The sequence below is a fragment of the Fusarium subglutinans genome, assembly GCF_013396075.1.
Source record: "Fusarium subglutinans strain NRRL 66333 chromosome Unknown NRRL66333_c0000054, whole genome shotgun sequence".
Lineage (NCBI taxonomy): Eukaryota > Fungi > Ascomycota > Sordariomycetes > Hypocreales > Nectriaceae > Fusarium > Fusarium subglutinans.
This window is the reverse complement of record NW_023502117.1, coordinates 81967-108900: the sequence shown is the minus strand read 5'-3', so window position 1 is coordinate 108900 and position 26934 is coordinate 81967. Positions and strand designations below refer to the sequence as shown.

Here is a 26934-nt window from a genome sequence, read left to right as displayed (position 1 = left end):
GCGAGAGATGGACTCGTAAAAGAAAGGAATTCGTTATGAGATTCGTCTGGTCGTGAGTAAGAAGAAAAACCCAAGAGAGGACAAAGGAAACTAAGGAAATGAGACAAAAGGAAATGAGAGAGAGAAATTGGTGTTTGCTGTCTAAGTTGTTTGATGAAGAGGAAAGGATATCTCAACCAGCCCGATACTCCGTGTCTTTATACACAAATCCAAAGTCAACAAACCTCTCCAAGATACAAGAATAACACACTCAGTTCATGGGTAGGACCTTGTCTAGCCTCGTTTCCAATTACAGCAACCGCCTACTACCAGCCGCCATCGCGCTTCACGCTCTCCCACAGACGATCATCTCAACCCTGCCAGTTCAACAACATGATACAGCAATTCTCTTGCTGTTCCTGGGCGTTAGGTTCTGTCGGCCAATGAGGCTTCAGAGGCTTAACGTTGTGGCGGCGCTTAGACGAGCAGGGATGTTGGATGAATAGCAATAGCCGCGCAGGGAAGAGAGCGGCTGGTGTTTCAGAAAACATCGACATGACCATGATTGGGTGAGAGTCGTTCTTGGGCAAATACGGTTCGTTGGCCCGGATGAGGCTCCTTTGTTTAGAATGAGGTCGCATACACGGCGAGATTGCGTGGGTGAAGATTATGAGTCCACTGTTGCAAGTTATTCCGGGATAGTCGTCCTACTGCAACGGCAACTGATCCGGTCCAGGATCGATCTCGGCTGTTGATCTGATCTTGTGTGGTTCATAATGATCGTCGTGAATCCATTGCTGGTTAGTTTTCACCTGACACGGCATAATCGATCTAATGGTGGTGGCCTACCACAGGGGTCAGGCCAGGCCAGGCCAAATTGGCTGAAAATAGAGCGACATGACATGTCAGTTCATTTTGTTGCGCCAGACGCCTATCTAGGATCCTATCATGAATACAAACATGCTGTCCCACTGCTTATTATTCTGTACATTCTCAAGCCCACTCAATCAACAGAGGCATTAGTGCCCCAACCTTCGTCTCAGTTCCAGGTCATGATCCACCATTCTCAAGATAGATTTAGCACATAAGCTTAACCAAGGAGATCGTCCATAGCAGATCCGCCGGTCTTGGGAGGAGCACTGCCGCTGGAGGATGGAGCTGCTGGGGCTCCCCAGATTCCAGCACTGCTCTTCTCCTTAGCAAGTTGGCCCATTGCGGGTCCAGTCTTGGGTGTCTCTGGCTTCTTGACACCTCCACTCGCCTTGCCCCAGAGAGCTCCAAAGGCATCTCCACCGGCAGCGGATGCTGGCTTGGCTGATGAGCTCGTAACGGGCTTCATGTTAGCCATAGTAGTAGGGCCGCTGGGCGCGGCGCTGGAGACGCTTCCCATGCCTGAGAAGGCAGATGTTGTTGGGGTCTTTGCTGTCTGTGCTTGGACAGAGCTAAAGTAGTTGGGTCCAGTCTGTTGGAAGGCAGCAGGCTTGGGAGCCTGTGCCGCAGGGGCAGCAGGGATGCTGAAGGCAGAATAGTTGGGCCCAGGAGTTCCTGAGGCACTTGGTGCAGGTGAGATGGACGCCATGCTAACCATGTGGCTAATGTCAGCTTGCTGAGGAGCCGATTGAGGTTGGGGAGCAACAAACTGGGCGGTTGAGGAGGCCGTCGATGTCACAGCAGGGCTTTGCATATAGTTGTTGGAGGGTGCTGCCTGAGCAGGGGTAGCTGACTGGAAGTCGTCGAACTCGTCATCGTCGTCTTGCGCAGGAGCGGCGGCAGTGTTGCTTGGAGCCAGCGCTGGTGCAGCAGAAGATGCTGGCGTAGGGTCATCGAAGGAGAAGAGATCAACCTCGGGCTCCTTCTTCTTGGGAGGCTCAGCGGCCTTCTTAACAGGAGTGCGCTCGGGTCGCTTGGCGGCAGCTCTTGATGAGCTGGCAACTGGTCTCTCGCCCTCATCGAACTCGTCGTATTCCTCAAATCGCTCGGATCGGCTGGCAGCACCATCGCCTCGCCAGTCATCAGACTGACCTCCGAAACCACCACCATCACCATAAACACCACCAGAGTATCCGCCATAGTTGCCAGGGCCACCGCTGCTACCACCGCCTCCGTAGCCAGCGCTCTCACTGCCAAAACCGCCATAACGACCAGAGCTGCCACTTGAGAAGCCACCTCCAAAGGTCGCACCACCCTCAACTCCGGTATACTTGTTCTTGGTCGCACGCGCCTTCTTGCGCTCGGTCCGGATGCGATCCACGTCACTAAGAAGATCGGCCAACTCCTTGGCTCGGTTGCGCACGTTGATGCCCTGGTCCTTTCCGTTCTGATCAATAAAGTGAAATTGGCGCAGCATCTTGAGAAGCGAGATGTGCCCTCTAGCATCGTCGATAACGCGCTCGGAACCGTGCTTGATAAGAAACTCGAGTAATTGGAGGGCCTTGTAGATCTGACGCCACTCCTCGGCAGCCTTCTCGGTGAAGCGACGGTAGATCATGGGCATAATCTCGTTAAGGGTTTGGCTTGCTCACGGTCAGCAGTTGGTCTTGGATATGGTTCGGAAATGACGAGCGTACTAGTTGAATGTTCCATTGGCAATCTCTTGCATAAGGGTCGTTGAAGCACCCCATGGCTCGTTATTCGTTGCTTCTCGCACCTGAAGATGGGTAAGTCGACAATGTCCCGGTCTGTTGTCGTGCAGAGCTCAACCAACCTTGGCCTCCATCTCGGTAAAGTTCATAACAGCTGGACATTCGTCAGTGACTTATGACGCGCATTAGGTGGTCGCTTAAGGGGGTACCATTCTGGGCCTTCCGAAAGCCTGCCTTGAGGTCATACAAGGTCAGGTTGGAGACCGTGTTCTTCAGATCGTTAATATCCATGATGAATTAGTCCAAGAAGAAAAAAGCCAGCAGAAACGTCGAAGGATGGGCGCAGAAGACACGGAGCCGTTGATGATGCTCCTGAAGGGATTCGTAATGGAGTATCTGGAGTTCAAGATGCCCCTTGCTACGCTATTGCCATGGTGGACACTTGGACATTTCCCAGAGCCCAACGTCAGCATGGATCATGGCTAATCACGTGATACCATCAACATTCCTGTATGAGGATATAGAGATTATGGAGTTGATGAACACTCAGGACTTATAGCACTGATCTGAGAAGTACAATTGAATTATCAGTCCATCGCCTGCCCTCTAATTGGCATGTGTTACAGTTGTAGAGCCAGAAACCGAGCTTCTAGCAGGCACTTTAACTCAATGGAAACATCGAGTCCCCGCCGTACAACCTTAGACTTCAGGCCTGAACAGGGCCCTAGAGGGCCAGTCACGGCGCTAGAATTGGATACCAGACGTCAAGCTGGTCCAAACTTTTATCTTCCCTTTCTCGAGATCAGTCCAAAAGACCAACCTCAGCACGTACATCACCAGTTTTGTGTAATTCTATCTATCTAAATCTGCATCTTCTGTACTATCGATTCAATTCCCCAAGTGTATTAGTCTTCAAGGTACGTGCAAGTTCAATTGTTTTCCCTGCCGCATTTGCCTTTGTTCTACCTACACAGGAAGCTCTGGGGAAGCTCAAGCTGTAGTGCACGCTACAAAGAGAAGAGAAGCGAGACGCCTTTGAGGCAAACATTGGCCATCTGAGCACCTTTCTCGGGTCAATGGTATTATTCTGACCCGGATTGGGATCTTGGAAAAGCCAGCTGATCGGCCCAATACCGGTATTGTCGGCTTCTTCTCGCCTTTGTTCCTCGCTCACTACCAGCTTGAGCTTACCTGGTGCTGGTCTGGTTGCCCCTGTCCTACCCGATCCTGCGGAGGGAGGGGAGCTTCTTTTCCCAGCGTCTGACTGTTCAAACTGCATTGGAATGGTCACTTCTACCCACGGGTTGATTTATGGACTGGATACTGGTACATTACATGAGACTCGAGGTGGAGGGCCCATGCAATCCACCGGGGTGGCCGCATCCCATGTCCCCTCCAATGGGGGTGATGCTTTGGCAAAAGTCTGCTGCACTTCGGGCATATCGGGCCACTGACTCGACGCGTCTCTCTGGACTGGTGGTTTGAGGGGCCATGTATGTACTATGTACATACAGTACAAGACTTGCTGCAGCCAGACAGAGACCAGAGAGGAGTGTGTGAGTCCAGCACGATACGATACGTTGCCTGCTTGACGTGGCCCGGACAACCTCCATCAGCTCCAAGGATAGCCCCGTTGAAGCTTTGACGGATAGAGCGAGCGAGCGAGCGAGAGCCAGCCATTGAGTCCACAGCATTTCTCAATGCGCGTGCTTGCGCTATTTGCAATGTCTGGCATGGCATGGCAGTAGGTAATGGCGGTCAGAGCCATGCCATTGAGGGCCAGGGGCAATGCAAAATGCTCGTCAGCTATCGCTTGCTTGCCATAACAAGCAGACCTTGATTGATGGATTCATCATCGATCAACAGAGCCAGAACCTTAGCTGTTGCAAAGCTCCCCCTCCCCCTACCCCGCCCCACTGTGGCCATAGGCCCATAGCCACCACGGTGACCTCATGGCCTAGCGGGCTCTCAGCAACAGCAACCGCCAAAACAACGAGAAGAAGCTCTCAGGATCACTTCACGTGATCTCCTCTCGATCAATCACTCCACTCTTTCACACTTTCTACACGCTTCGATTGGCTTCAAAGGCCCACGCTAACGCTTTGCCCCTCCAGCTTCCTCAAAATGAGACCCTCCCTCTTCAAGCCCCTCCTACCCCGCCATAACTGCTTCTCTGCAGCGAGAACTTCTTCTTCTCTTCCTCAACTCTCCAACACAATCAAATCCGTTAGATTCTTCTCAGCTTCATCCGCAGTCATGGGTAACAAGGTGTAAGTCATCTCTTTCTTTGTCAATCATCGCATTGATGTAGACGTCAGCTGACTCTGATCAGTTTCTTCGATATTGAGTGGGAGGGCCCCGTCTTCCAGAACGGCAAGCCTACCTCTACCGTTCAGAGTAAGTGTTGATTCCTCCCCGATGCCATCATCCTCAACGATTCGAGACGGCAAGCTGCATCTCCAGCTACCCTATCCTTCGGCTCGATACCTCGAGAGATGCACGATGGTCTGATGTTTGCGGCATTTGGATCTGCATCCACAGCATTCGTCATCATCTCGCATCATCGGTTCACAGCTTGAGCTCCGCGTGTTGTTGCATCAATGTTAACGTTCCTTCTCTCCAGGCCAGCGTGGTCGCATCAACTTCAACCTCTACGACAAGGAGGTCCCCAAGACCGCTGAGAACTTCCGTGCTCTCTGCACTGGCGAGAAGGGCTTCGGCTACAAGGGCTCTTCTTTCCACCGAATCATCCCCGACTTCATGCTCCAGGGTGGTGACTTCACCCGTGGTAATGTACGTTCTGTCAACCTAAACCTCTCTCTCATGTGCATACTAACACGATCAAGGGCACTGGTGGAAAATCCATCTATGGTGAGAAGTTCGCCGATGAGAACTTCAAGCTCACCCACGACCGCCCCGGTCTGCTGTCCATGGCCAACGCTGGTCCCAACACGTAAGCACTTGCACAACTGACTACAAATTCAATTAGACTAACAATGTTTCCAGCAACGGTTCTCAGTTCTTCATCACCACCGTTGTCACTTCTTGGCTCAACGGTCGCCACGTCGTTTTCGGCGAGGTCGCTGACGAGGAGTCCATGAACGTTGTCAAGGCTCTTGAGGCTACCGGCTCCGGCAGTGGTGCTGTCAAGTACCAGAAGCGTGCCACCATTGTCGACTCTGGTGAGCTGTAAAAAGCTCCTAAGGACAAGACAAACGGATGGGATTTGGGAGCACATTACAAAACTGAATGAGGACTAGCGATAAGAAGCTGGATTTTCGCAAGCTGGCATAAAAGACTAGCTTAGCTGATAAGCAATGTCAACCATTAACCCCATACGCATTGTCACTTGATACTATCGTGCTGTAAATGATTGATTCTTGAAATACCGCTTGACAGCTTATTCCTCTGCTTGGTAAAATTGATTGTTCATCGCTGCGACTAATGCGCTTGGCTGCATTCTAAATGGCCTTCGCTTGTCCTTCTACGCCTTTGCTGTTATCCCTAGAAACAAAAAGCCTTCTTCCAGACCATAACTCCATTCTCCGTCAGAAAAATGCAGGTATCAATAACCCATACTTATCGTATCGACATGCAAAATCTGCACTCGTGCTCTATTCAACGCCCAACCACCTTTTGAAATATTCACAGTTATTGGGGCCTACAGGACCGCCCTCTTCGCAGATCTCAAACACGGGACAGCGTCCGCAGGGAGCTTCGGTGAAAGCGCTGATGATAGGTTCTGGACCGCCTTCACGACCTGTAGGGTCCTCTCGACCAGCCCAGCTTTCTAAAGACTGTTTGGCGATGCGAGACACGCGGTAGCCAACCTTTCCAGCGACTTTGACCGACTCGATGAGGTTGTCCCAGACAAGTACGTCGACAAGCTTCTGTACGTCGTGCTCGGACAGGATCGTGTTATGGGTGATACCGCTTGAGGAGAGGAGACGAGCAATGTCGCGTACGGTCGGATAGCCTGTGTATCCAGCAGGAAGAGGAAGAAGGGCGTCCTTTTTAACGGCCGCTGTGGGAGAAATCTTGGTGGCTTTCGCTGGGGGCTCATCTATGTGACTAGCATCTCGCTTCTTGCCCCTTTCCACGCCACCTTTCACGACACCTTTCTTGGGAACTTGCGTCCGCGCAGCACCTCCCCCGTGGGTGCTGTGATAACTGCTCTGGCGCTTAATAAAATCATATACAACTCGCTGTAGGTCTTCAATAAAGGCCTCATCAAAGTTCTGATCGGTATACCACGGGCCGCCGGTAGCTCTGTCGCTGGGTCGTATGGAGGCCTTGATGAACATCTTTTTGTTTGGGTGCTCGACATTCTTGAAGGGCGCAATCAGGCCCTTTGTCTGGAGTTGCTTGAGTGCGTTCTTGAGGACCGAGTCGTGCATGTTCAGTCGCTTCTGCAGCGTCTGCGACCAGATACCGTCGCCGCCCGAGTCGTCGATGAGAGAGTAAACCATGACCTGTTCATCGGTCGAGCACTGCTTGTACCTAGCCAATTGTCAGCCACGAGCTTGATGTAGTGTCCCAGAGGTGTGTCTACGCACTTGTGGGCTTCTTCAGAGTCGCGCCATTTCCATAGCACTTGACCCGAGGCCTCGCGCATGGTGATGAAAAGCTTGTCATCTGTGAGGGATTGCACGACACGGGCGAGCAGCATGAGGTCTCGGTTTGGAATGACATCGAGGCGCAAAAGATCATCCTGGGAGAACATGTCCGTTCCAGACTCGCGACATCGATCGTAGAGGGCCTGCTTCCAGACGCCGAGCTTGGCCGTCGCGGCGTCGCCCTCGGCGGGCGCGGGGGTGGGCATTGTGAGTCAAGCGAGGATGCGACAAAGAGGGATAGAGTTGTCGTAGGAGGGAGGATTTGGTAAGAAGAGTCAAAGATCTGATTATATTTGATGCTACATTGACATAAGATAGCGAGTGGCGGGTAAGAGAATGGAAGAGAGAAGACAGATGACGATGGACTTCTCTTGGAGTAGAAGCGGCTGGGTTAGGTTGGAAATAATTATTTTTCGAGTCCCCCGCAGTCGACGCTAAAGTGTAGCTCGTCCCCTACCCTGCTACCTTATTACTGAACAATAGGTTAAGGTAGGTTCCACCTCACCTTCCCGGCCTGTGAGTCGACCCGGCGGATTGTCGGCAGTGCCTACGGAATGTGGGGTATCTTATCATTGTCTCGGTCCCCCACCATCTGCGTGTGAATGACTTCAGCCACCCTAGACCCTTATCATCATGAGACTTTGAATATCTTTGGAGTTATGAGTTGACCTTTGTGCGACGGTTTTAGTAGTCAAAGATCTCTCACTTAAGTCTATATGAATCATATGGAATGCTATCTATACCTGTGTTATGTCGTCTAGAGTCCGGGACTTCAAAGTATGATTCAAGGCAGAACCCACTATACATTACGTGTATTTACAATTTGTTTCCTACCGGATGAACCATGACACAGACAAACATCACCGAGATACTTTTACCAGTCGCTTTATGATTATATCTATCTTTACAAACATATTCTGCTTCTATCTTATAATGGCCTATTCTCTGGTCTAACTAATGATACTGACCTGATAGAGACCTGTCTGACTACCTAGCAAACCAACACAATACCAAGGAATAGATACTACACCAACAAGTTCGACATTGACTGTATTTTAACTCTCGAGAAAACTCGCCACGGCCGCGAAACTGCCGCTGGATGCGAAGGTTCAGGCTTACATGATCTCAAAAATAAGCTCTAGGATCGTGAAAGGGCGTACCAACCCATCAAAAGAACCTCCATAGAAAGTTTAGCACTCCAACTATATACCAAGGGCTGTTCTCCTTTCTCTTTCACTCTCAATATATCTCATCTCTTTCCTCAAAAACATTAAGTCGCTGACACTTTCCAATCATAGTATCACTGTCGAACCTCACAAAACGCAACATCAAGCCAACCCAAGTTTAATATTACATGGACGAATCCTTTAAGCATAACCTACGAGGTATCCTCAAAATGCTTTCAGCCGCCGAAAGAGAAGAAATCGATCAAGAGGTCACAGCCTTCATGGCCGAGTTTGGCCACATGTTTGGAGGCCACCTCAACGAAGGTAGCTCGAATGATGACACTTCAAACAATGGGAGTACAACCGCCGACACCTCAGCAAACGAAACAAGTACACAAGGCACAAGAGAAGACATACAGGAGGACACTTCTTCTGCAAAGTCATCAGTCAGACCCGACAGATTCGCGCACTTGAGCGCGGAGCTCGCCTCACACGCCAGAGCAATCGAACGCTACAACTTCCTCAAGCGACACTGTCCCTGGGGCCAGGAGGAAGCATTCCTGAACATGATGTGTTCGCTGCACAATCACCCACAAACTATGGGTCTTCCACCGAGCTCAACTGAGCCTCTGGCCGATGAGTCACCCGAGAAAGATGAAGGGAGTAGTCCGCGTGAGAGTCAGACCGATGTCCATACTGAGACCAAGTAGACTTTAGGACATATCCGTGGAGGGATGCTTGCAGGAGGAGAGAAATGAGGAGGAATAATGAGAGCAGTACTCGAGTTACGGGAGGATCTGAGTTGTGTGTGCTCAGTCCAAGGTTACTTGGTTGGACTATGGATAAGACGTCACTCCCCAACAAAAAGATATTATCATTGCTAAAGACTCATGCTTCAATAAATTGATATTCACCCATGTCACTCATGCTCAAGACATCGTGATTTGTAGTGTTTAAAGAAATTCTTTCGCTTAAGTGACTAGCTACTCCGCACAAACATCAAACATCATAATAAAGACAGCATCTCAATTATGTGTAATCGAGCCTTGAAATTCCTCCCTCATGTACAATTCGATGCTGTCCCTTCGTATCGTCTTTATCCCTGCGCCCGGAACGCCTGACTGCAGACCACATGTTTCCTTTGCACGCAAAGCTTTCGTCTCTTTACTTATTGAGTGTTGTAGGACGGTTGCTTCCATGCAAAGATGCACGTGGCATGAGCTTTTGCTTGTAACGTGAAATCATCTCCTAAGAAATCAAGAGGGCTTTGCCCATAAGCCCCTAGTTTACAGGGCTCTTGCTCTTCTCGACAGGTGGCTCTGGCTTATCCTTCTCCGTATCGACGTCCATAGCATCGTCGGGTTGTTCGCTCTGAGCTTTCTCAGGTGCTACTGCAGGCTTATCTGAGGTCTCTTCGGTACTTTTGGTTTCTGTGGTGGGCTCCTTCGTAGTGGAATCGGCGGCCTCTTGGGCAACAGGCTCGTCCTTTGAAGCCTTCTCGGTAGGCGCTGAAGACTCCGCGGGTGCCTCAGGCTCGACCTCTTCCTTCTTGATTGTTGTCTCCTCTGGAACCGCTGAGTCCTCCATGCCAACATCGCCGTCTCCATCCACTTTACTAGCTTCAGGTTCCTTGGCGGTCTCGTCAGGCTTCTCGCTCTCTTTGGGTGGAACCTCCTTCTCGGCTGGGGCTGGGGCTGAGATGTCGTCGATAGTATCGTCATTCACATCGTGAGCATCCTCGCCAGCTTGTTCCTCAGCAGGTCCGTCAGCGGAAGCACCGTTGGTTACCTTAGTAGGGGGAGCATCGGCATTATCGATTTCCATTTCTCCCTTGCGATAGTCGGTAAATGTGCGCTTGTTGCCATTCTGGCGCGTGGCTCCATGCGCCTGAGCCATCTCATCGTCGTCGCTGGCTTCGAACTCGTTGTCGTGTTCAACATGCTTGTCCCAACGATGCTCGGTCATGCGAACATCCTTGTTCTCATCCTCATCAAGGTCATCCAACTCGGCCTCCTCCTCATCAGTCATACCGCCGAAGGGCTTTCGGGGTACGTCTTGCAACTGTACTGAAGGAGCAGGTCCAGTTTGTCGAAGGTTGTCGATGACTGAAGATGTGATCTTCTCGAGGTACTCTCGGCTGTTAGAGTTCTCCATGTTGGAGGATCGCACATTCAGCTCAAAATCGGGAGCATAGTACTGTACCATGTTAGTGGGGGTTTGTTCAACACAGGATCAGATAACTTACTTCGTAGTATTCATTGTAGGGCAGGGTTCGGTCCATCTCCTTGCCCACAAGAACGCCAGTCTCAAAAGCCCAAGTTCGAGCGACGTTGCGCATTGTGTAGCCACCTCCACCAAGAACAAGAGTCGGGAGATTAAAGCTCTTGACATAGTTGACACAGTTGGCGTGGCCGTCCATACTCAGATTGAAGCAACCAAGTCGATCACCAGACAGACTGTCACCACCGCATTGGAGAACAACAGCCTCGGGCTGGTAGTACTTCATGACATTCTCAATGACAGGCTGGAAGATGGACCGGTAGGACACATCGGTGATACCATCTCGAAGAGGAAAGTTGACAGCATAGTTTTTTCCTTGTCCAATGCCAGTGTCTCGAAGTTCACCAGTGCCGGGGAAGTACTCTCCGTACTTGTGGAAGGAAACCGTCATGACACGGTCGGTGGTGTAGAAAGCCTCCTCAACACCATCGCCATGATGCACGTCAATATCGATGTAAAGGACCCGCTTTTTGAATCGAAGGAGTTCGAGAATACCGAGGACAATGTCTAGATATCGTGTTAGATCGCGATACCTGAGATATTTGGGAGAGACATACCGTTGACGTAGCAGAAACCACTGGCCTCGCACTTCTTGGCGTGGTGAAGACCACCAGCCCAGTTGATGGCGATATCGCACTTTTGGCGGTTCAGTCGCGCAGCACCCTCCATGCTACCACCTGCACTGATACCACAGAACTCAAATAGGCCATCGAAAACGGGACAATCATCACCGACGTTGTATTTTCCTTGCTCTCTCATGAAGCTGTCCATGTTGTCTGGTGTGACCTTTTGTAGGAAATCGATGTAGTCGTCGGTATGGAATTGGGTCATCTCGCCTCGAGTCGCAGGTTTTGCGCGCTGCAAATTGTCAGTCAGCATGATATTGCAAACTCAGTGACATCTAGGGTTGAGTGAGGGATCAAGAATGGACTCACGTATATCTCCATCTTCTGGTAGAGGTTGTACTGCATAATCAAGCTATGCGCCAGTCGAATGCGATGAGGCTTCATGGGATGACCAGTAACATAGGCATAGTTACCAATGTCGGAATCGTAAAAGTAAGCCACCTTCTTGGGGGATGAGCCATTGAGCGCAACCGAGCCGAGCTCGACACGTATATCGTCGCCCATGACTGTGGCTACTCGTGGAGTCGCGAATCTCGGGAAGCGGGTGTAAAAGAAAGGTTAAGATCAAATTTGCGCTCGAAATAAAAAGATCTTGTATATGTATTTCGATAGGGAATTGCTCAGGGAGAGCTCAGCATGACCGAAGGAAGAGTTTAGGGAAGAGTTTGGTAGAATGTGACAAGCTTTCGAGAAGACTCTTTGAGTGTAAGTATGTAAAGTTACATGGGCAGAACCACTTCCCACTGGCTGATGCGAAGCAGATCCCCGGAGCTTGAAAGTCTCCCGTTTACACCGGAATAAATCTTAAAGCGCCTCCGTTTAGTTTGACACAAGCCACATTCTGAGTCCCTCGCATGAGATACGCCACAGAGAGCGGATCGAGCTCATGCACGTGACGTGACTAAGCTCCTCAGCTGTGGCTCCCAGGCTGCCGGGCTGGCGTCAACGTCAATTACATTTACCAAGCTCCGATCATAGCAACGCCAACCCTCCATCACCGCCCACATCAACACCAACACCTGCACGCTATTTTTGTCGACGATCTACTCTATCCGTACATTAAGCATCCACTATTCAGCACCGTCGATATCATGGAACGCTTCAGGAGTTTACTTGGTGGCGGTGGAATGGGCCTCGGAGGAGCTGCACATGGCACTGTAAGCTATCACCTCCTTCATATGAGCTCCCTAATGGAGTGTGCTTTGCAGTTCTGAGCCTAGCTAACCTTGACGACTGTAGGACAACACAAACCTGATTGATAACTCCGAGACGGTCTATATCTCCTCCCTTGCCCTACTCAAAATGCTCCGACACGGTCGCGCAGGTGTGCCCATGGAAGTCATGGGTCTGATGCTTGGCGAGTTTGTGGATGACTTCACTGTAAAGGTTATGGACGTGTTTGCCATGCCTCAGAGCGGTACCGGTGTTAGTGTCGAGGCTGTCGACCCCGTTTTCCAGACCAAGATGATGGACATGCTTAGGCAAACAGGAAGGTTGGTTGATTAGAGTCTCTCATTTGTTGTCACTATCTAACGGATTGAACAGACCCGAGTCGGTCGTCGGATGGTACCACTCGCATCCTGGTTTCGGTTGCTGGCTTTCTTCCGTTGATATCAACACACAGCAGTCATTCGAGCAACTGAACCCCCGCGCCGTTGCCGTTGTCATTGATCCTATCCAGTCCGTGAAGGGCAAAGTCGTCATTGACGCTTTCCGACTCATCAACCCCCAGCTGTTGATGCTTGGGCAAGAGCCTCGACAGAGCACTAGCAACTTGGGTCACCTCAACAAGCCCTCGATCCAGGCTCTCATCCACGGCCTGAACCGACACTACTACTCGATCGGAATCAACTACCGCAAGACCGCGCTCGAAGAGAACATGCTCATGAACCTGCACAAGCACGTTTGGACTGAAGCTCTGGAGATGGACGATTTCCGACATGAGGGTTGCAAGAACAAGGACAGACTGCAACAGCTGGTCTCATTGGCGGATGGCTACGAGAAGCGCGTAAAGGAGGAAACTGAGCTGACTAAGGATCAGCTCAAGACTCGATACGTTGGCAAGTTGGATCCCAAGAAGCATCTCGAGGATGTTGGTCAGGAGCTCATTGAGGACAACATTGTCTCCGTGTCGAGACAAATGATCGACAAGGAGGCCACCATGCCCAGGAAGGAGGGCCAAGCAGGGTCCAAGGGGCAAGTGAACGGTGAACAAATGGACGTGGAAGAGGAGTTATAAGCGAGAGGAAACGAATACCTTTAACAAGAAATAACGAGGCCACGGGATGGACTTGTAAGATTAATGGGCGTTGGCGGTCGGGACGGAAGATTTAGAGACCTAGCCATGTCACGAATTATTGCACAAGGTTAGCATGATAGCATGCATGAATTAATTCCGCGTGTACCTTTTTGTTCAGTGAGTTGATGTGCGGGTTGGTCGTAGATGGTGTTCATAGGTTGTAAGTGTTGTGAGTGCTAGTTATCATGCTTGTTGAAGATTGCTGCACGCTGAACAAAGCTACTCATTTGTAGAACAAAGGTCTCGACGTCTCTATAAAGGCAAAAGTTGCGTATAAATAATTTTCTTCTTCTTTTTAATTCACTTTTCGAAAGCTGCGCTCATATTGACAAACTGCATATTTCGACTTTCAGCTGTTGCTTGTTTAATCCAGAGCTACACTTGAAACAAAGACAACAACAGGCACCAGAAGCAGCTCACCACGACCGAATATATTCAAAGCAGCTCAGTCGTTTCTTACAAGAGCGCATACTCAGAGTGATATCTATAAAGGCAGGTAAGTTTTTACCCTTCTCTTGCGCTTGAGAGAGCTGTAGATTTGTTCAAGCGACCATGAGTTCTCGAACAAGTCTGCGCTCAATCCTGCGCGGATGGTTTGCGTCGGATAAGTATTCTGACTCTGACTCAGAACCCGATGTCCGCATAGAATCAGTTAGAGGAGAATGTCCTCTACCAGACCGAAAGCGACAGCGACACAAAAGGGAGAAGAATAATCCATTTGGGTTGCCCAAGAAGCGAACTTATTGCAGCCATTGCCACGGTACTAATGGTTACGGAGACAATGATTTTTCTAAGCGTGAGCGCAAGGCAAAAAGGAAGAGAAGTCACAAGGATCAATACGCGTCAGGCGGGCAGAAGCACCACCAGCACCAGCACCAGCATCGTCTTAGTGAGCGACTGAAGCCTCTGCCTGTGGTTCCACGTCAACGTCCCCCACAGGCAAGAGGCCAACGGACTCCATCAGAGGATACATCCCTGCAAAGGGAGGGCCACAATCAAAAACAGAAACATAAACGCAGCAGCAGCAGCAGCAATGTTGTTGATACCCGATTAAACGCGCCAAAGCAGCTGAAGAAGCATGGTACACATACTCTCTACCAACAGGAACAGGAACTGGACCAGGGGAGCAACGAAGCCATCTTCTTCTCCGACGACCGCTCAATGAACCGCGAGGCCGTGTCAGAGGTAGTCGACATGATAGCCCAGCGCTTCAGCCACATCCCCTACGCCGTTAGCGGTCTCGCGGCCATGGTCTACTACGGCTACGAGGCGAGGCCGTACAGAGTGAGCATCGTGTGTCCCGAGCACACGCGCGAGAACCAAAAGTGCTGGGCCAAGGCGCAGGGCATGATCCCGATCCCGCGCCAGCGACACGTCTGGGGCGTCGCGACCTCTGACGGCATCGTCCAGCAGATCCGCGTGAGGTTTCCCTACGATTTCAACGAGATGCATGCCCTAAAAATAGGCACCGCCGGCAGCAACCCCGTCTCCATGTTGTCGCTAGCGGGGCTGGCTGATGAGCTTGCGAGGACCTATGTTAATGAGCTCAAGCACTCGGACCACGACAGGCAGGAGAATCTGGCCCACGAGATGATCTGGATCCTCAAGAGAATCATCCAGTGCAGATTGCCTGAGCATGCCCTGCGCCCTGAGAGGATACCGCACCTTATCAGGGAGACGTTCTGGCTGCCCTTTACACTCTCATATCCAGAATCGGTGCCTCTATTTGCAAAGGCGGGCTGGAGCATTCCCAACGAGGGATGGTATTGAGATGAGATGCGATGAATGAGATTGGGCGACATGGGAATGAATGATTTGGAGTTTGGGGAATTACGGCGGCACAGTACGACACGACACAGCATGGATATGGATATGGACACGGATCATGGTTACGCCTATGGGGGTTAAAGTTTGGTTACAGCTACGCATCGCATGATACCCTAGATGGATGTTTTTTTTTTAATTTCCTTCGCGCTTCTAATGATAAGACGACAAAGAATGTAGACCGAGAGATTATTGATTTTTCATCGCAAGTTTAGAGATTAGGCAATTTATTCACATCGCAAGAGAGTAATAGTTTCGCAAAAGTGTCTTTATTCGTGTGAGCAATCCAGTATCTTTACGTAGCCAAACTCAGCATCTCTAGCCGGTGGTTTCCAAAGCACTCTCTGCTCATTAATCCGAAAACGATCTGTTTTACTCCCAAACTCCAATCTCAAGCAATGATACCAAGTCATCGAGACTAGTTGCGAGACTTCCACGCCTTGACGACGTGGCCGACGGTGAACTCTCCGTAGTTCTTGATGTAGCTCAAGTGAACGGAGAGATCCTTGCCGCCGGCCTCACAGTACGGGTCGCCCTTGTCGCAGATGGACACAGTCTTGCCTGCGATGCTGTCACAGCCGATGGGGAGGTTGCGAGGGAAGATCTAATATATGTCAGCTGTGTTCATAAGATGTTTATCAGCCAAGACTTACACCACTACCCTCGCTGGTTCCGACATGGAACGGCTGCCCTTCAGTCAGACTGGGGTCGCCCATGACAATGATGGCCACAACTGTCAAAGGTTAGCAACCTCTCAAGTATGTACTGAGTGAGTGTATCTTACCATTGCCGGTGATGTATGCAGGCTGGGAGAGAGTACCAGGGAAGCCGTCTGAGCTGGCGCCGCACATGGTGTCCATAGTGACATGGGCTCCCTGAATATCATTAGCATGGTAGTTACTGAGGTGAGGATGAGTACTTACCTGCGAGTAACCCATCAGGATCAAGTCAGTGTCCGGACAGTTCTTCACGTAGTTGTTGATCACGGAGTTCATAGTGCGGACGCCCTCGGTCTGAGACTCAACGTACTCATTGTAGAGGGCGGGATATACGAGAGCCTCCATGTCCGAACCGGGGATCAACTTGATGATCTCCTCCGCGAGGATACCCATTGCACCAGGACCCTCTGGCTCTAGGCTGCCACGAGCAACGATGAGGTGGGCGCCCTTGGCGCAAGTGATGGCATCAGTGGTTGAGTTGGCCGAGACCAGAGCCATCAAGAAGCTCACAACGAGCATGAAGGAAATCATGATGCAGATTTGTTAGGAAAAACTATTTGCAGAAGGTGAGAATATGTCTCCCGAAGAGATAGTAAAGATATAATCTCTTACTGCGATGTGTTGATGTAGCAATGTATGGTTCGAGGTGAAGAGTTGGGATGAAAGTGAAGAGAAGTGGAAAAGAAGAAGAGCAGATGAAAGAGCAGACGAAAGAGTAGAAGAGAATATATAGCCTCACCTTGGCGACTACCAGTGCCAGTGCCAATTCACAGTGGCAGCTGCAACATCAGAACGCGGTCACTGCCAGTGGCAGACAATGATAGCTCACTCACGATCTAATATCCATCTTCAAGATAGTTGAACAGCGGCGTAGCAGTGGCAGACCCACAACATCACTCTAGAAGCTCTAGTGAACGTTGGAAAAAGCAAAACCGTGGACCTCGACTGTCAAATCGCATCTTTGCAACTTTTGCGGTTCGGCTGCAGGGACTGGGGTAGATCGATGGTATCGGACTTGTTTCTTGATTCGGTCACTATAGTCTGCGTAACTCGACAACAGACGAACACGTATATGGGAAATACTAATTTATAGAGCATGGATGAGCTGTGTAAGAAAAGAAATTATATATGAAATGCCCAACGACCGCACTAGAACAGCTGACTCTGCCTTTATAGAATTATATTGCCTGTTTGTGTAAGTGGAGAGAATCACCACTAGTTTGTATCAGCGTGCTGGGGGTAGGATTGTATCTCCATGCTTTGCTAGAACTACCATACGATTAATGCCAAGATTGTGTGCTTGTCGAAGACTAGGTAGTTGGCTTGATTGGTTTACTAGCCGCCGTGGTCCATGGGAACTCACCCCTATTCTCAAGAGCACTCTTATACATAACAAGCGACTTGACGATAATTTAGTTTCAGACTCTTCCTAGCGACGACAGAGTCTTATATGTGCCTACACATCTTCCAAACTCTGAACCAAAACATTCCATTAACTCATTTGACAAACTTGGGCTAAGTAAGGATGCTAAGTTCTATGGAACATGCCCACAACATAGTCGGCAGCAACATGCCCATACGCAGTCACGTAGTTCATATGAGTTCTCAAATCGTGGCCACCAGCCTCGCAGAAAGGGTCCCCGGCATCGCAGAACGAGACTGTCTTGTCTGAAACACAGTTGCATCCTTCGGGTTTCTGACGGGGAAATATCTAACAATTGTAGTCAGCCACCACTAGTGTTCTGTATGTTTAGGAGGACTTACACCATTGCCAGCACTACTTCCAACATGGAAGGGCTGGCCTTTGGTAGTGCTCGGATCACCCATGAGAACAACAGCTGCAACTTGAAGAGGGTTAGAATGTATGAGTGATGGAGATTTATGGCTCTTTTGACTGACTGTTGGTGGTGATGGCGGCAGGTGAAGGCTTGGTAGGGAGAAATCCAATGGAACTCGCGCCACACATCACGTCTGCAATGACATGGGCGCCCTGCTTAAGAGAGTCAGCAAAGGATAAGTGCAAGCCTCATAATGGGGCTGAGGTGATATATATATGGACTGACCTGCGAGAAACCGAGTAGAATAATCTTCGTCTTAGGACAGACGGTCACATACTGTGCCAGCACAACAGAAAGAGCCGCCACACCCTCCATTTGCGAAGGTTGATAGGGATTATAGATAGCTGGATATTCTAGAGGTACAATATCGGAGTGAGGGATTCTTTGCAAGACCTGCTGAGCGACTGCTCCGATGATGCCTGGCCCCCGAGGTTCCAGACTGCCTCTGGCCACAATGATGTGGGCTCCGGAGACACAGCTGGCGTTTCCAGGCTGACCATATTCTTGACAAGCAACCAAGGTTGCAAACAGAATGAGGTATCTAAGTATGAAGAGCATCGTGAGAGACTTCCGGAGACTGACAACATCAGTGACGATTCAGAGGTCTGCAGGCAAACATAGGACTGGGAAACTCACAGCAATCCCAACCATACAAGACGACACAATAATAAGATTTGGTAATTTTGAAGCGATAGAGCTTGATGAGAACGAATGAAGCACAAGTTGCAGTCCAATTACCAGGGATTTTGGCCCACGGAACTGGCGGAAACAGGAAAGGAGGAAGAGGATAAAAAACAAGACAAAGACAAAGAAAGAAGAAAAGAAAAACGAATGGATAGACTCAAAATATGAACTGAGCCCACGTTCCGTTTGGTTGTGCATTGCAAACATATACATATATATCAATGTTTGACTACCAGTGAGTTAACTTACCTCATCAAGCCTGTCTCACAGCCAAGCGATCTAAGTCAAGAATGGCGTCAATACCAAACGCCTTCCGAGCAGGCTTCACGGGAATAAAACGAAAAGGCTTGAATTGATCTACCGTAGAAGCTTCTAGTATTGGACATGTATGTAAGTGCCCGAACAGGCATGTCTCAATATTTGGCGTTTCAACCCAAGAAAAAAGCAACCATGTCAACCCGTGGCACTAAAAAGACAAGGACGCGGAAGATCAAACTCAACTCCTTACTCTCACAAACCAAACACTTCAATCAGTCAGACAAACGCAAATACCTTACACAATGCCATCGTCTACGGTGGAGGATCTTCTTTCAGCACCTGAGCAACAAATCCGTGCTGTTCTTGGTGTCTTGTGCCAGGATGAAGATACCCGTTCCCGTGCTCTGGACCACTACCACAGTCTGCAAGCCACGCCCGAAGTCTCCGATGGGCGCAAACGCAAGGCGGAAGATGAGATGAGTGTCTGTGTTCGGTGCAAGAAGGCGTTTGACAAACACGAAAACACGGATGAAAGAGCATGTCGTTACCACCCTGGTAAGTAACCTGTGCTGTCGCTCTGGTGAGATAGGTAGGTGGCTCACATTAGTTGCTTCATAGGATTCATGAATGCTGACGACCAGGCTGAGGCATGGGCTGACTATGACGGTTTACTTGAGGACGTAGAGACAGAAGAGTATTGGGAAGAACATCCCGAGGCTTTTATTTGGGATTGTTGTGATAACAGAGGCACTGAGGAGGGGTGTACCTATGGCAAGCATGAGGTTGACGTGAAGAAGTCTAAGAAGGGCGATGGCAACAGTCTTGGTGTTGAGTAGAAGGATGTCGGTCAGATAGTAAATACCACAATAACTCGCAGATTACAATTCCTCAAAACACTCTTTTAGTTCACTCATTATTGTGATGGTCGACTTGGAAGAATCTGGAAAGTTGAGCATATCTCTACCCCTGCATATCACCCCGACACTAATAAAACAAGCTCCCAACTACCCCAACTTCAAGACGTCACTTCACTTACACCAATACTCACTCACTCACTCACTCACTCACTCAATCAATTCATCTCACTTCACCTCATACTAAAAGCATCTCAATCACCAAAATGTCCCTCACACTAGAACAAGAAATGGTCCATCTCGCACCGGAGCAACACGTCCGCGCAATCCTCCTCGCCCTCCTCGACGACCGCTCCGTCAAAGCCCGCGCCCTCAACCACTACCGTGCCCTCAAAGCCGCCGACAACCCAGTGACCGGTCTCAAGCGCAAAGCTATGAACGACCTGTTTGTCTGTGTTCAGTGTGACCAGGCGTTTACACACCAAGATAACACTGAGACGTCGTGTCGTTACCATCCAGGTACGTTAACCAGCCCCGACTTTTCTGTGTGCGTGTTTGTTGCGATGAGGCTGATGACGTTAGGCGAACTTATTGTTGATGACACAGAGGATTTCTGGGCGGATCATGATGAGGATTGCCATGGGGAGATTGACACGCCTGAGATGAGAGAGGAGATGCCTGATGGGTTCCGCTGGATGTGCTGTGATAAATTGGGTGGACGAAAAGGCTGTACCAAGGGAAAGCATCAAGCTGATCCGGCGAAGTCACGGAGAGGTGGAAATGTCCCGTCTGGTGGTGACATGAGGAAGAACAATGGCGAACATTTACCTGTTTCAGACGGCGATAGTGAAGATGAGGAAGATGGCGACGAGGAATATTGATTCAGTCCAACTGTATAATTCGACAATAAACATACATCTCTTATCCAAGCAAGCATATATATCTTCAGTCTTAGAACTGTATCATTCAATACGTAAACGAGACCCCCAAACTCCCAACCTATGGATGATTGATATTATACAACGCCATGTTGCCACAATCTCTCCTCACGACATCAACAAAGATACACACAGAGAGAGATTATAAATACCAAGACACAAGAGCCCTGCTGAATCATACATAGCCCCTGGCCTTTGACAAATATTACATGACATAAAACGTTGCAAATAGTCTTGAGTCCTAAAATGACCCGGGCTGTATCGTTAGCCGTGCCAATCACCCGGTACTCCTTGCGCCTGAATGCACTTCAAATGATCTGTTTCCTCCTCTGCCATGCCGAATAAATGTACCCCCCGTGACAATCTGGTGTCACTTATCATCCTCCGTCTTTCCAAAAACAAAAGTCAATGTGTAACAGTCACACCCCAGGCCCATGGTCTTTAAGTCATCTATGTTGTTCAAACATAAAAGGAAGCTCTGAAGAGTGCCGCCGCAGAGGTGTTGGCCTTGGCGACACTGTGCCATCGAGGCTAAAACGCTTGGGTGTTGTTGTTCCTGAACCATCGGCTGAGTCTACATCATTGGGCTCCTATACCCCCATGACAGGAACCTTCTTGTTTCGCTTGCCCAGAAGCGTAGCGTTGTCCAGGTTGAGCTCGAATGCTCCTCGCTGGCGATTGCGCTCACGGACTTGCTGTCGAGCAGCCGCGGCGACTGTTGCCGAATGTTGGCCGTAGCCTCTCTCGGTACGCTCCCGCTCACGACCCCGAGATTGTTGCTGCTGCTCTTGATCTCGGATGTTGGCCTTGCGCATACTTTGCTCGAGGGCCTGAGTCGCTGCGTTGGGCTTGGCAGCGGTGTTATCTTGACCATCAATCTGCATGACATCATCGTCTTCTTCTTCCTCGTTGAGGCCGCCGAGGAAGCGTGCTGGTGTGCCCTTGGGGCCGATCTGCGCTCTTCGCTTGCCCTCTTCCTCCTGGCGATGAACAGCATAACCGACATCGAAGACCTCACGCAGGTTGACAGCGCCAGGAGATCGGAAGTCGTATCGCTTGCCAGACTCTTCGAATTTCGTGGCATCAAAGGCCCGGAGCATACCATCAGACTTCTTCATCTCATCCCGAGGAGTAGGTCCGTTTCCAACGATCCATGGGTGAGCGAGGAACTCGGTAATCGTAAATCGCTTCTCAGGATCCACAGTCAAGAGATGGCTGATAAGATCCTGGGCAGACTTTGAGATCTCGTCCCACCATGGGGACAAGAAAGTGTACTGACCCTTGGCAACTTTCTCAGTGAGCACCTCGATACTCTCATCATAGAATGGTGGGAAACCGCAAAGCAGAGTGTATAGTACACAGCCTAGCGCCCACATATCAACTGACTTGGAGTATCGCTCGTCCTTTACGATCTCGGGTGCTGTGTAGCCAACAGTTCCACAAGGAGTCATGGTTTGGTCGTCCCAAACAATCTTGGAGAGACCGAAATCGGCGATCTTGATACGACCAATACCACCGGCACCTTGGCCGGGAATGAACTCGCCCTCGTCAACCTTGTCCTCATCGCCGGGCTGCTTAGGCTTCGGGTGCTTAGAGGGTACCATAGGAATGGGCTCGAACAGAATGTTCTCGGGCTTGATGTCACTGGTAGGGTTGTTAGTGATGCTTCCAAGGCCGTGCAGAGGCGAATGACGTCAGGAGGGGCATCACCACTTCTGACATCAAGCGGCCCAAAAAGAGTCATGACATACCGATGAACAACACCCTTCTCCTCGTGGAGATATTCAAGAGCCTTGGCCACCTGAACAATCACGTGTCGGGAAAGCTCCTCACTGAAATATGTCAAGCGAACGATCTGGTGGAAAAGTTCACCACCAGGGGCAAGCTCCAGAATGATGTAATAATACTGCCTCGATTCAGAGAATTCGACGAGCTTAATAATATTGGGGTGGTCGAGTTGGCGCATAATCTGGACCTCCTTCAAGATATTTGATCGCTGTGGAAGTGTTAGTATTCTGCCTCGCATGTCCTCGAGTCTAAAGGCTGGTTATCCCCGCCATCAAGACAGCAGGAACTGACTTCAGACGGGGACAGCGTCGGCCTGGACATAGGAAAGAAATAGTAACGTAAAGGAGAATCTTCTCGCACCTCTGCTGCCTTTGGGACTTTCTTGAAGTCTGGATGTAAATGCTTATTGCCCTATGAGAGGGGACAACCCCGTGTTGGTAAATGGGGACCAAAGAAAGAGAAAGCAGACGAATAAAAGCACAAGAAACATCAAAACTAAAGGAGATAGGGCGACAGATAGAGACAACCCCAATGTTTGCTTACCTGCATACTGTTCATCTCGTACTTGCGTACTACTTTGATAGCGACCTCGCCTTGCTGACCTGTCGTGTCGCGGGCACGGTAAACATTGCTGAAGGCACCATCACCCATCTTGTCGACGAGCTCCCAGCGCTCGAGGCCGGGGTAGCGAGGGAATTTGCTCTTGCTGGCATTTTCCTCGGCAATAAGCTTGGCGAGCTTCTCATCGTCGACGCGCTTCTTGCTCTTGCTGCGTGCGTAATCGTCATCGCCATATTCGTTTCCGGGCTCTTGTGCCCTTGCGTAGTGGGTGTTACTGGGATCTGATGCTGTCTTGTGCTGGACTGCGGGCGCCTGTTGCTGTTCAGTCTTGCGTGGAGACTCTTCAGGAGCAGCGGCACGAGCTTGCTTGCCTAAGCAACCATTGTCAGCAACTGGTAAAAACGGGCCAAACTTGGCAGAATAGAGGGCTGGAACATACCGTGCCGGATAAAGTTCTTGAGTTGCTGAATGGTAGACATGGCTGTAGAAAGTGTCGCTTAGGCGCGACAGTCGCCTTGGAGAAGAAAAGTCGTGAGGCCTTGGGCGAATTTTGGTGGCAAATTAAGTAATGGGCGATTGGACGTCTTTGAGAGCAGTAGTTGCTTCTAGTGTGCAGTGCAACTAAAAACGGGTTCGCCGGTTCAGCCTAGAGATATTCCGTCTTGGAGTCGTAGCGAGTCGTGATCGTAAACGTGAGCCTTGTTGGTGTGTCGCAAAGCGCGGGCAATATTATTGTAAAGGACGAAGTGGAATAGATTTCTTGACGGAAGCAGGAAAGCAGGGTTGGACTGCTCTGTGGACGATGCGGGGTTTAGCAGGTCTACTCTAGCGGACGGGAGCGTTTCTTGTTTGACGTTTGATGTGAGGGTGTCGTAGAAAGTCGAGTAGTCAGTGACAAGATGAGTAATGGTCAACGGTGTTATGAGTCGAAAAGTGAAGAAGAAGGAGAAAAGAGAAGTCGTCCCAAGGGAAGAAACCAGGAAAAGGAATTCGATTGGGATAAAAGTGACTTGCGCTGGTTGCTTGTTTTTGTTCGAGGCAATGCAATGCAAGGTCAGGTAAGGTTAGGTAGAGCCTGGTTTCTTTTTGACGGGGGGAAGACCGAGATTTGAGAGGTGAGCCTGGTGAGGTGACGAAAGGGAAAGGGTGGGCAGCCCACTTGGAGTGGCAGCCCAGATTTTAGCAGGATTCTAGGCCAACGCCAGGCGGATCGAGTGGGGATGAGGGGCGTTTCCCAGCGGGAAACCTTGGAAAACACAGGGGTTTGTAGGTCGAATCCAGCGAGGAAATTGCTAGGAGCCCAGTCGAGTGAGTACCTAGGTGAGGTAGTTGTGGTCTGGGGAGTGAGGTCACTGAGTGAACAAGAGAGGTCAATCTCGGAGACTATTGCCCTGAATGTGCTGAATGTATGATTACAGCTGAAACATAGGATTTGTAAGATGCTGTTGGTGAGTGAAGGTGAATGACGATGGCTGTCAAAGCTAAATAGACGACGAGGTAAATACAGTCCAGCCCAGTCAGTCAGTAGTGGTGATAGCGGGGTATCCAATGAAGAGACTCGCTGTGACGTTGACAAAGTTCAGCTCGTAAACAGAAGTCTCACTACGAATAAAAAGAAAAAGAAAATAATAAACAGTCAAGATGTTGAGTTAAGGATAGAGCCTCATGTTGACATAAAACGTGTCGACTAGACTCTGTTCGAAGTCGTGGGCGTGCGTGTAATTGTAGATGATAGACACACAATGAAGTCACCCAAAGCGTCAATCAGTACCAAAGTCCCCACGATATCGTCACAGCCGCCGGAGTACTAATGCATCCCGTCCGTCAGTGACTTAGTACGCAACAAAATACAAAGATACAAAACTGCCAGTCTCCTCTCCCCTTAACGGAATGACACAAATCACCGCAGGCAGTGAAGAGAGAAGGTGAGAGAAGGGGTCCTGGTGCACACCCACGCAGCGATGATGATGATGATGATGATGGCATCACCTCTCTCACCCATGCTCCGCGCTAGGGTGCCATGCTATGCCATGCATAGGTGTGCTTCGTCGCTTGTTAGTGGCATCATCGGTTTGCCTTATCATTTGCGCATATCTCGAGGCTGATACCTCATACCTACATCCGTCGTTACTTTTTTAGAAGAAATCCCATCATGACTACGGCAACGATTCGATAAACAATGTAGGTAATCCATGCACTGGAGATAATTTATTGCTCGTGCGGAAATGGTGCTCCTGGCGAGATCTCCGCCCTATGACGCTGGTGACGACATCACGCTCTCTGATAGTGGATATCTGAAGATGCCAGCACCCAATTAGAGGGCCTTGAGCCCTGCGATGTCTTGGCTTAGTGGCGGCTGTTCCAGTGGGTTGGCTGCTGAGAATGAAATCACAGCAACAAGCTTGGAGCGTCACTCACTCACTCACTGCAAGGTTCCCCAGGCCGGAACCATCCATCATCAAAGGACTTTAATCTCTTGCAAGAGATGAGTTAGTTTCTCGTGATGGTCTATCTGTCTGGCTGAATTCAAAACCGACTACCTATTTATGGAGTGTGATTGATAACTCGAGCCCCCATCTCCAGAGTCACTCGCTCCACAAACTGATATTCATGTCCATCGTACTGTAACACTATTTCACATCACTCCTTTTTCCTTTTCATATCCGTCGTATCACCCCAAAGGCAGATCCGTTCCTCAACGAGTCAGGGAAAGCCACCTGTATCACAGCACTTATTCTCCTTCAGCTGGATTGCTTCACTTTTGACAAGAATGGAAAATGTTGACCCGAGATGCTGATCATGACGATACTGCACCTGATACTGTACAACCACTCAGTTTCATCCACCGTCTATCTATTATTATCTCTTGTCTTCCATCTAGCATATGTAACTACCGGTACCTAGAGACAAATGCAGCCAGTCTCAAAACAGGCTTTTAAATTCGACCTGGGCTGGCTGCTGACAGTACAACACCACCCGGACGTTACTTGGCTTTATGCCATGTTACCTAGGCCCGGTCTGGATCTCTATTTCAGACCCTGGCTGCATATTACCAACATGCCAAGATTGCTCATATTCCCTCTTGATTGGATTTCCTCGGAACCCAACGTCTTGCCAGGGCTTATAGCTCACCTGTTAATGGGAACATATGCTCCGTATTGAAAAGCAAAAAAGCTCATCGCAAAATTGGATGGAACAACATGGACAATGCTGGTTATCCCTCATCCGTCCTTGGTTTCTATGTACAGTACAGACTGTACAGTACGGCTTAGCTTACCCGGGCTATGAGGCACTGAGAAGCTCTGTGCGAGGGTCTAGACCACGATAGCCAGGGTTCATGGTGTTGTCAGTAGGCACACCGATGGGACGCCCGAAACATCTCTTAGGCCATGTGCTCTACGGTCTATCCTTTCTCATAAGCGCCGTGACGCGGCAGTGAATTCTGATATTTCCGCTGCCTAAATGAAGCTCGTGAGGTCATTACGCGGCTAGCAGCATGACTGATATCATCCAGCTTAAACTTTCATGATGGAGGTGTCTCAGCTATACTGACCAGGGGTCTCGAAACTGCTACAGAAACCCTGTTTTGATGCTTGTTGGTTGGATGCCGTTCCTGGAACTTTGTCTCCAATGCTCCATCAGGATCTCGGCACTTGGAGACAAGCGATTTTGACTCCAGACCCCTGGTAGTTACCAATGGATGGTCACTGGTTCCTGAATCTTCTTTCTTTCACCAACATTGACTCATTGAGATATGATTCAGCTGGGTAGCAACCGTAGCATTGGAGTTCATCGCGCGAGAACCACTCATTATGCCCAGGTGCAAGAACCAAAACATCGTCATCACACATTATGAACAGACTCGACTGTCGAAACTCATTGGATAATTCATAACATAACATATCATGAAAAGCATGTCTTC

General features: G+C 49.8%; 12 protein-coding genes across 12 annotated transcripts; 6 read left to right on the top strand and 6 right to left on the bottom strand.

The window, feature by feature from the left end:
* Window positions 1-1069: 1069 nt before the first annotated feature.
* Window positions 1070-2852, bottom strand: FSUBG_5474 (cytoskeletal adaptor; the record flags this gene model as incomplete). The annotated part of the gene is made up of 4 exons (XM_036683574.1): window positions 1070-2492; window positions 2547-2626; window positions 2684-2715; window positions 2771-2852. The coding sequence occupies 4 exons, from the start codon at window positions 2850-2852 to the stop codon at window positions 1070-1072; spliced, it is 1617 nt and encodes a 538-aa protein (XP_036538986.1).
* A 1833-nt stretch (window positions 2853-4685) lies between these two features.
* FSUBG_5473 (peptidyl-prolyl cis-trans isomerase mitochondrial) lies at window positions 4686-5754 on the top strand (the record flags this gene model as incomplete). The annotated part of the gene is made up of 5 exons (XM_036683573.1): window positions 4686-4831; window positions 4894-4958; window positions 5185-5354; window positions 5408-5514; window positions 5568-5754. The coding sequence occupies 5 exons, from the start codon at window positions 4686-4688 to the stop codon at window positions 5752-5754; spliced, it is 675 nt and encodes a 224-aa protein (XP_036538985.1).
* Window positions 5755-6175: 421 nt separating this feature from the next.
* Window positions 6176-7383, bottom strand: FSUBG_5472 (DNA-directed RNA polymerase III subunit RPC6; the record flags this gene model as incomplete). Its single annotated transcript, XM_036683572.1, has 2 exons — window positions 6176-7061; window positions 7118-7383. The coding sequence occupies 2 exons, from the start codon at window positions 7381-7383 to the stop codon at window positions 6176-6178; spliced, it is 1152 nt and encodes a 383-aa protein (XP_036538984.1).
* Window positions 7384-8573: 1190 nt separating this feature from the next.
* FSUBG_5471 (uncharacterized protein) lies at window positions 8574-9053 on the top strand (the record flags this gene model as incomplete). The annotated part of the gene is made up of 1 exon (XM_036683571.1): window positions 8574-9053. One exon carries the CDS (start codon window positions 8574-8576, stop codon window positions 9051-9053), a length of 480 nt encoding a protein of 159 aa, XP_036538983.1.
* Window positions 9054-9624: 571 nt separating this feature from the next.
* On the bottom strand, window positions 9625-11753 carry FSUBG_5470 (histone deacetylase 1 2; the record flags this gene model as incomplete). The annotated part of the gene is made up of 4 exons (XM_036683570.1): window positions 9625-10539; window positions 10589-11130; window positions 11181-11481; window positions 11559-11753. The coding sequence occupies 4 exons, from the start codon at window positions 11751-11753 to the stop codon at window positions 9625-9627; spliced, it is 1953 nt and encodes a 650-aa protein (XP_036538982.1).
* A 587-nt stretch (window positions 11754-12340) lies between these two features.
* Window positions 12341-13488, top strand: FSUBG_5469 (26s proteasome regulatory subunit rpn11; the record flags this gene model as incomplete). The annotated part of the gene is made up of 3 exons (XM_036683568.1): window positions 12341-12406; window positions 12489-12742; window positions 12795-13488. The coding sequence occupies 3 exons, from the start codon at window positions 12341-12343 to the stop codon at window positions 13486-13488; spliced, it is 1014 nt and encodes a 337-aa protein (XP_036538981.1).
* Window positions 13489-14100: 612 nt separating this feature from the next.
* Window positions 14101-15318, top strand: FSUBG_5468 (acetylxylan esterase precursor; the record flags this gene model as incomplete). The annotated part of the gene is made up of 1 exon (XM_036683567.1): window positions 14101-15318. The coding sequence occupies one exon, from the start codon at window positions 14101-14103 to the stop codon at window positions 15316-15318; it is 1218 nt and encodes a 405-aa protein (XP_036538980.1).
* A 472-nt stretch (window positions 15319-15790) lies between these two features.
* Window positions 15791-16622, bottom strand: FSUBG_5467 (acetylxylan esterase 2; the record flags this gene model as incomplete). The annotated part of the gene is made up of 4 exons (XM_036683566.1): window positions 15791-15976; window positions 16026-16105; window positions 16157-16247; window positions 16296-16622. 4 exons carry the CDS (start codon window positions 16620-16622, stop codon window positions 15791-15793), a joined length of 684 nt encoding a protein of 227 aa, XP_036538979.1.
* A 997-nt stretch (window positions 16623-17619) lies between these two features.
* Window positions 17620-18487, bottom strand: FSUBG_5466 (acetylxylan esterase precursor; the record flags this gene model as incomplete). The annotated part of the gene is made up of 4 exons (XM_036683565.1): window positions 17620-17802; window positions 17856-17935; window positions 17991-18081; window positions 18155-18487. 4 exons carry the CDS (start codon window positions 18485-18487, stop codon window positions 17620-17622), a joined length of 687 nt encoding a protein of 228 aa, XP_036538978.1.
* A 686-nt stretch (window positions 18488-19173) lies between these two features.
* FSUBG_5465 (uncharacterized protein) lies at window positions 19174-19707 on the top strand (the record flags this gene model as incomplete). Its single annotated transcript, XM_036683564.1, has 2 exons — window positions 19174-19426; window positions 19490-19707. The coding sequence occupies 2 exons, from the start codon at window positions 19174-19176 to the stop codon at window positions 19705-19707; spliced, it is 471 nt and encodes a 156-aa protein (XP_036538977.1).
* A 284-nt stretch (window positions 19708-19991) lies between these two features.
* On the top strand, window positions 19992-20606 carry FSUBG_5464 (uncharacterized protein; the record flags this gene model as incomplete). The annotated part of the gene is made up of 1 exon (XM_036683563.1): window positions 19992-20606. One exon carries the CDS (start codon window positions 19992-19994, stop codon window positions 20604-20606), a length of 615 nt encoding a protein of 204 aa, XP_036538976.1.
* Window positions 20607-21253: 647 nt separating this feature from the next.
* On the bottom strand, window positions 21254-23491 carry FSUBG_5463 (CAMK CAMK1 CAMK1-RCK kinase; the record flags this gene model as incomplete). The annotated part of the gene is made up of 4 exons (XM_036683562.1): window positions 21254-22307; window positions 22415-22659; window positions 22995-23383; window positions 23452-23491. The coding sequence occupies 4 exons, from the start codon at window positions 23489-23491 to the stop codon at window positions 21254-21256; spliced, it is 1728 nt and encodes a 575-aa protein (XP_036538975.1).
* Window positions 23492-26934: the final 3443 nt, after the last annotated feature.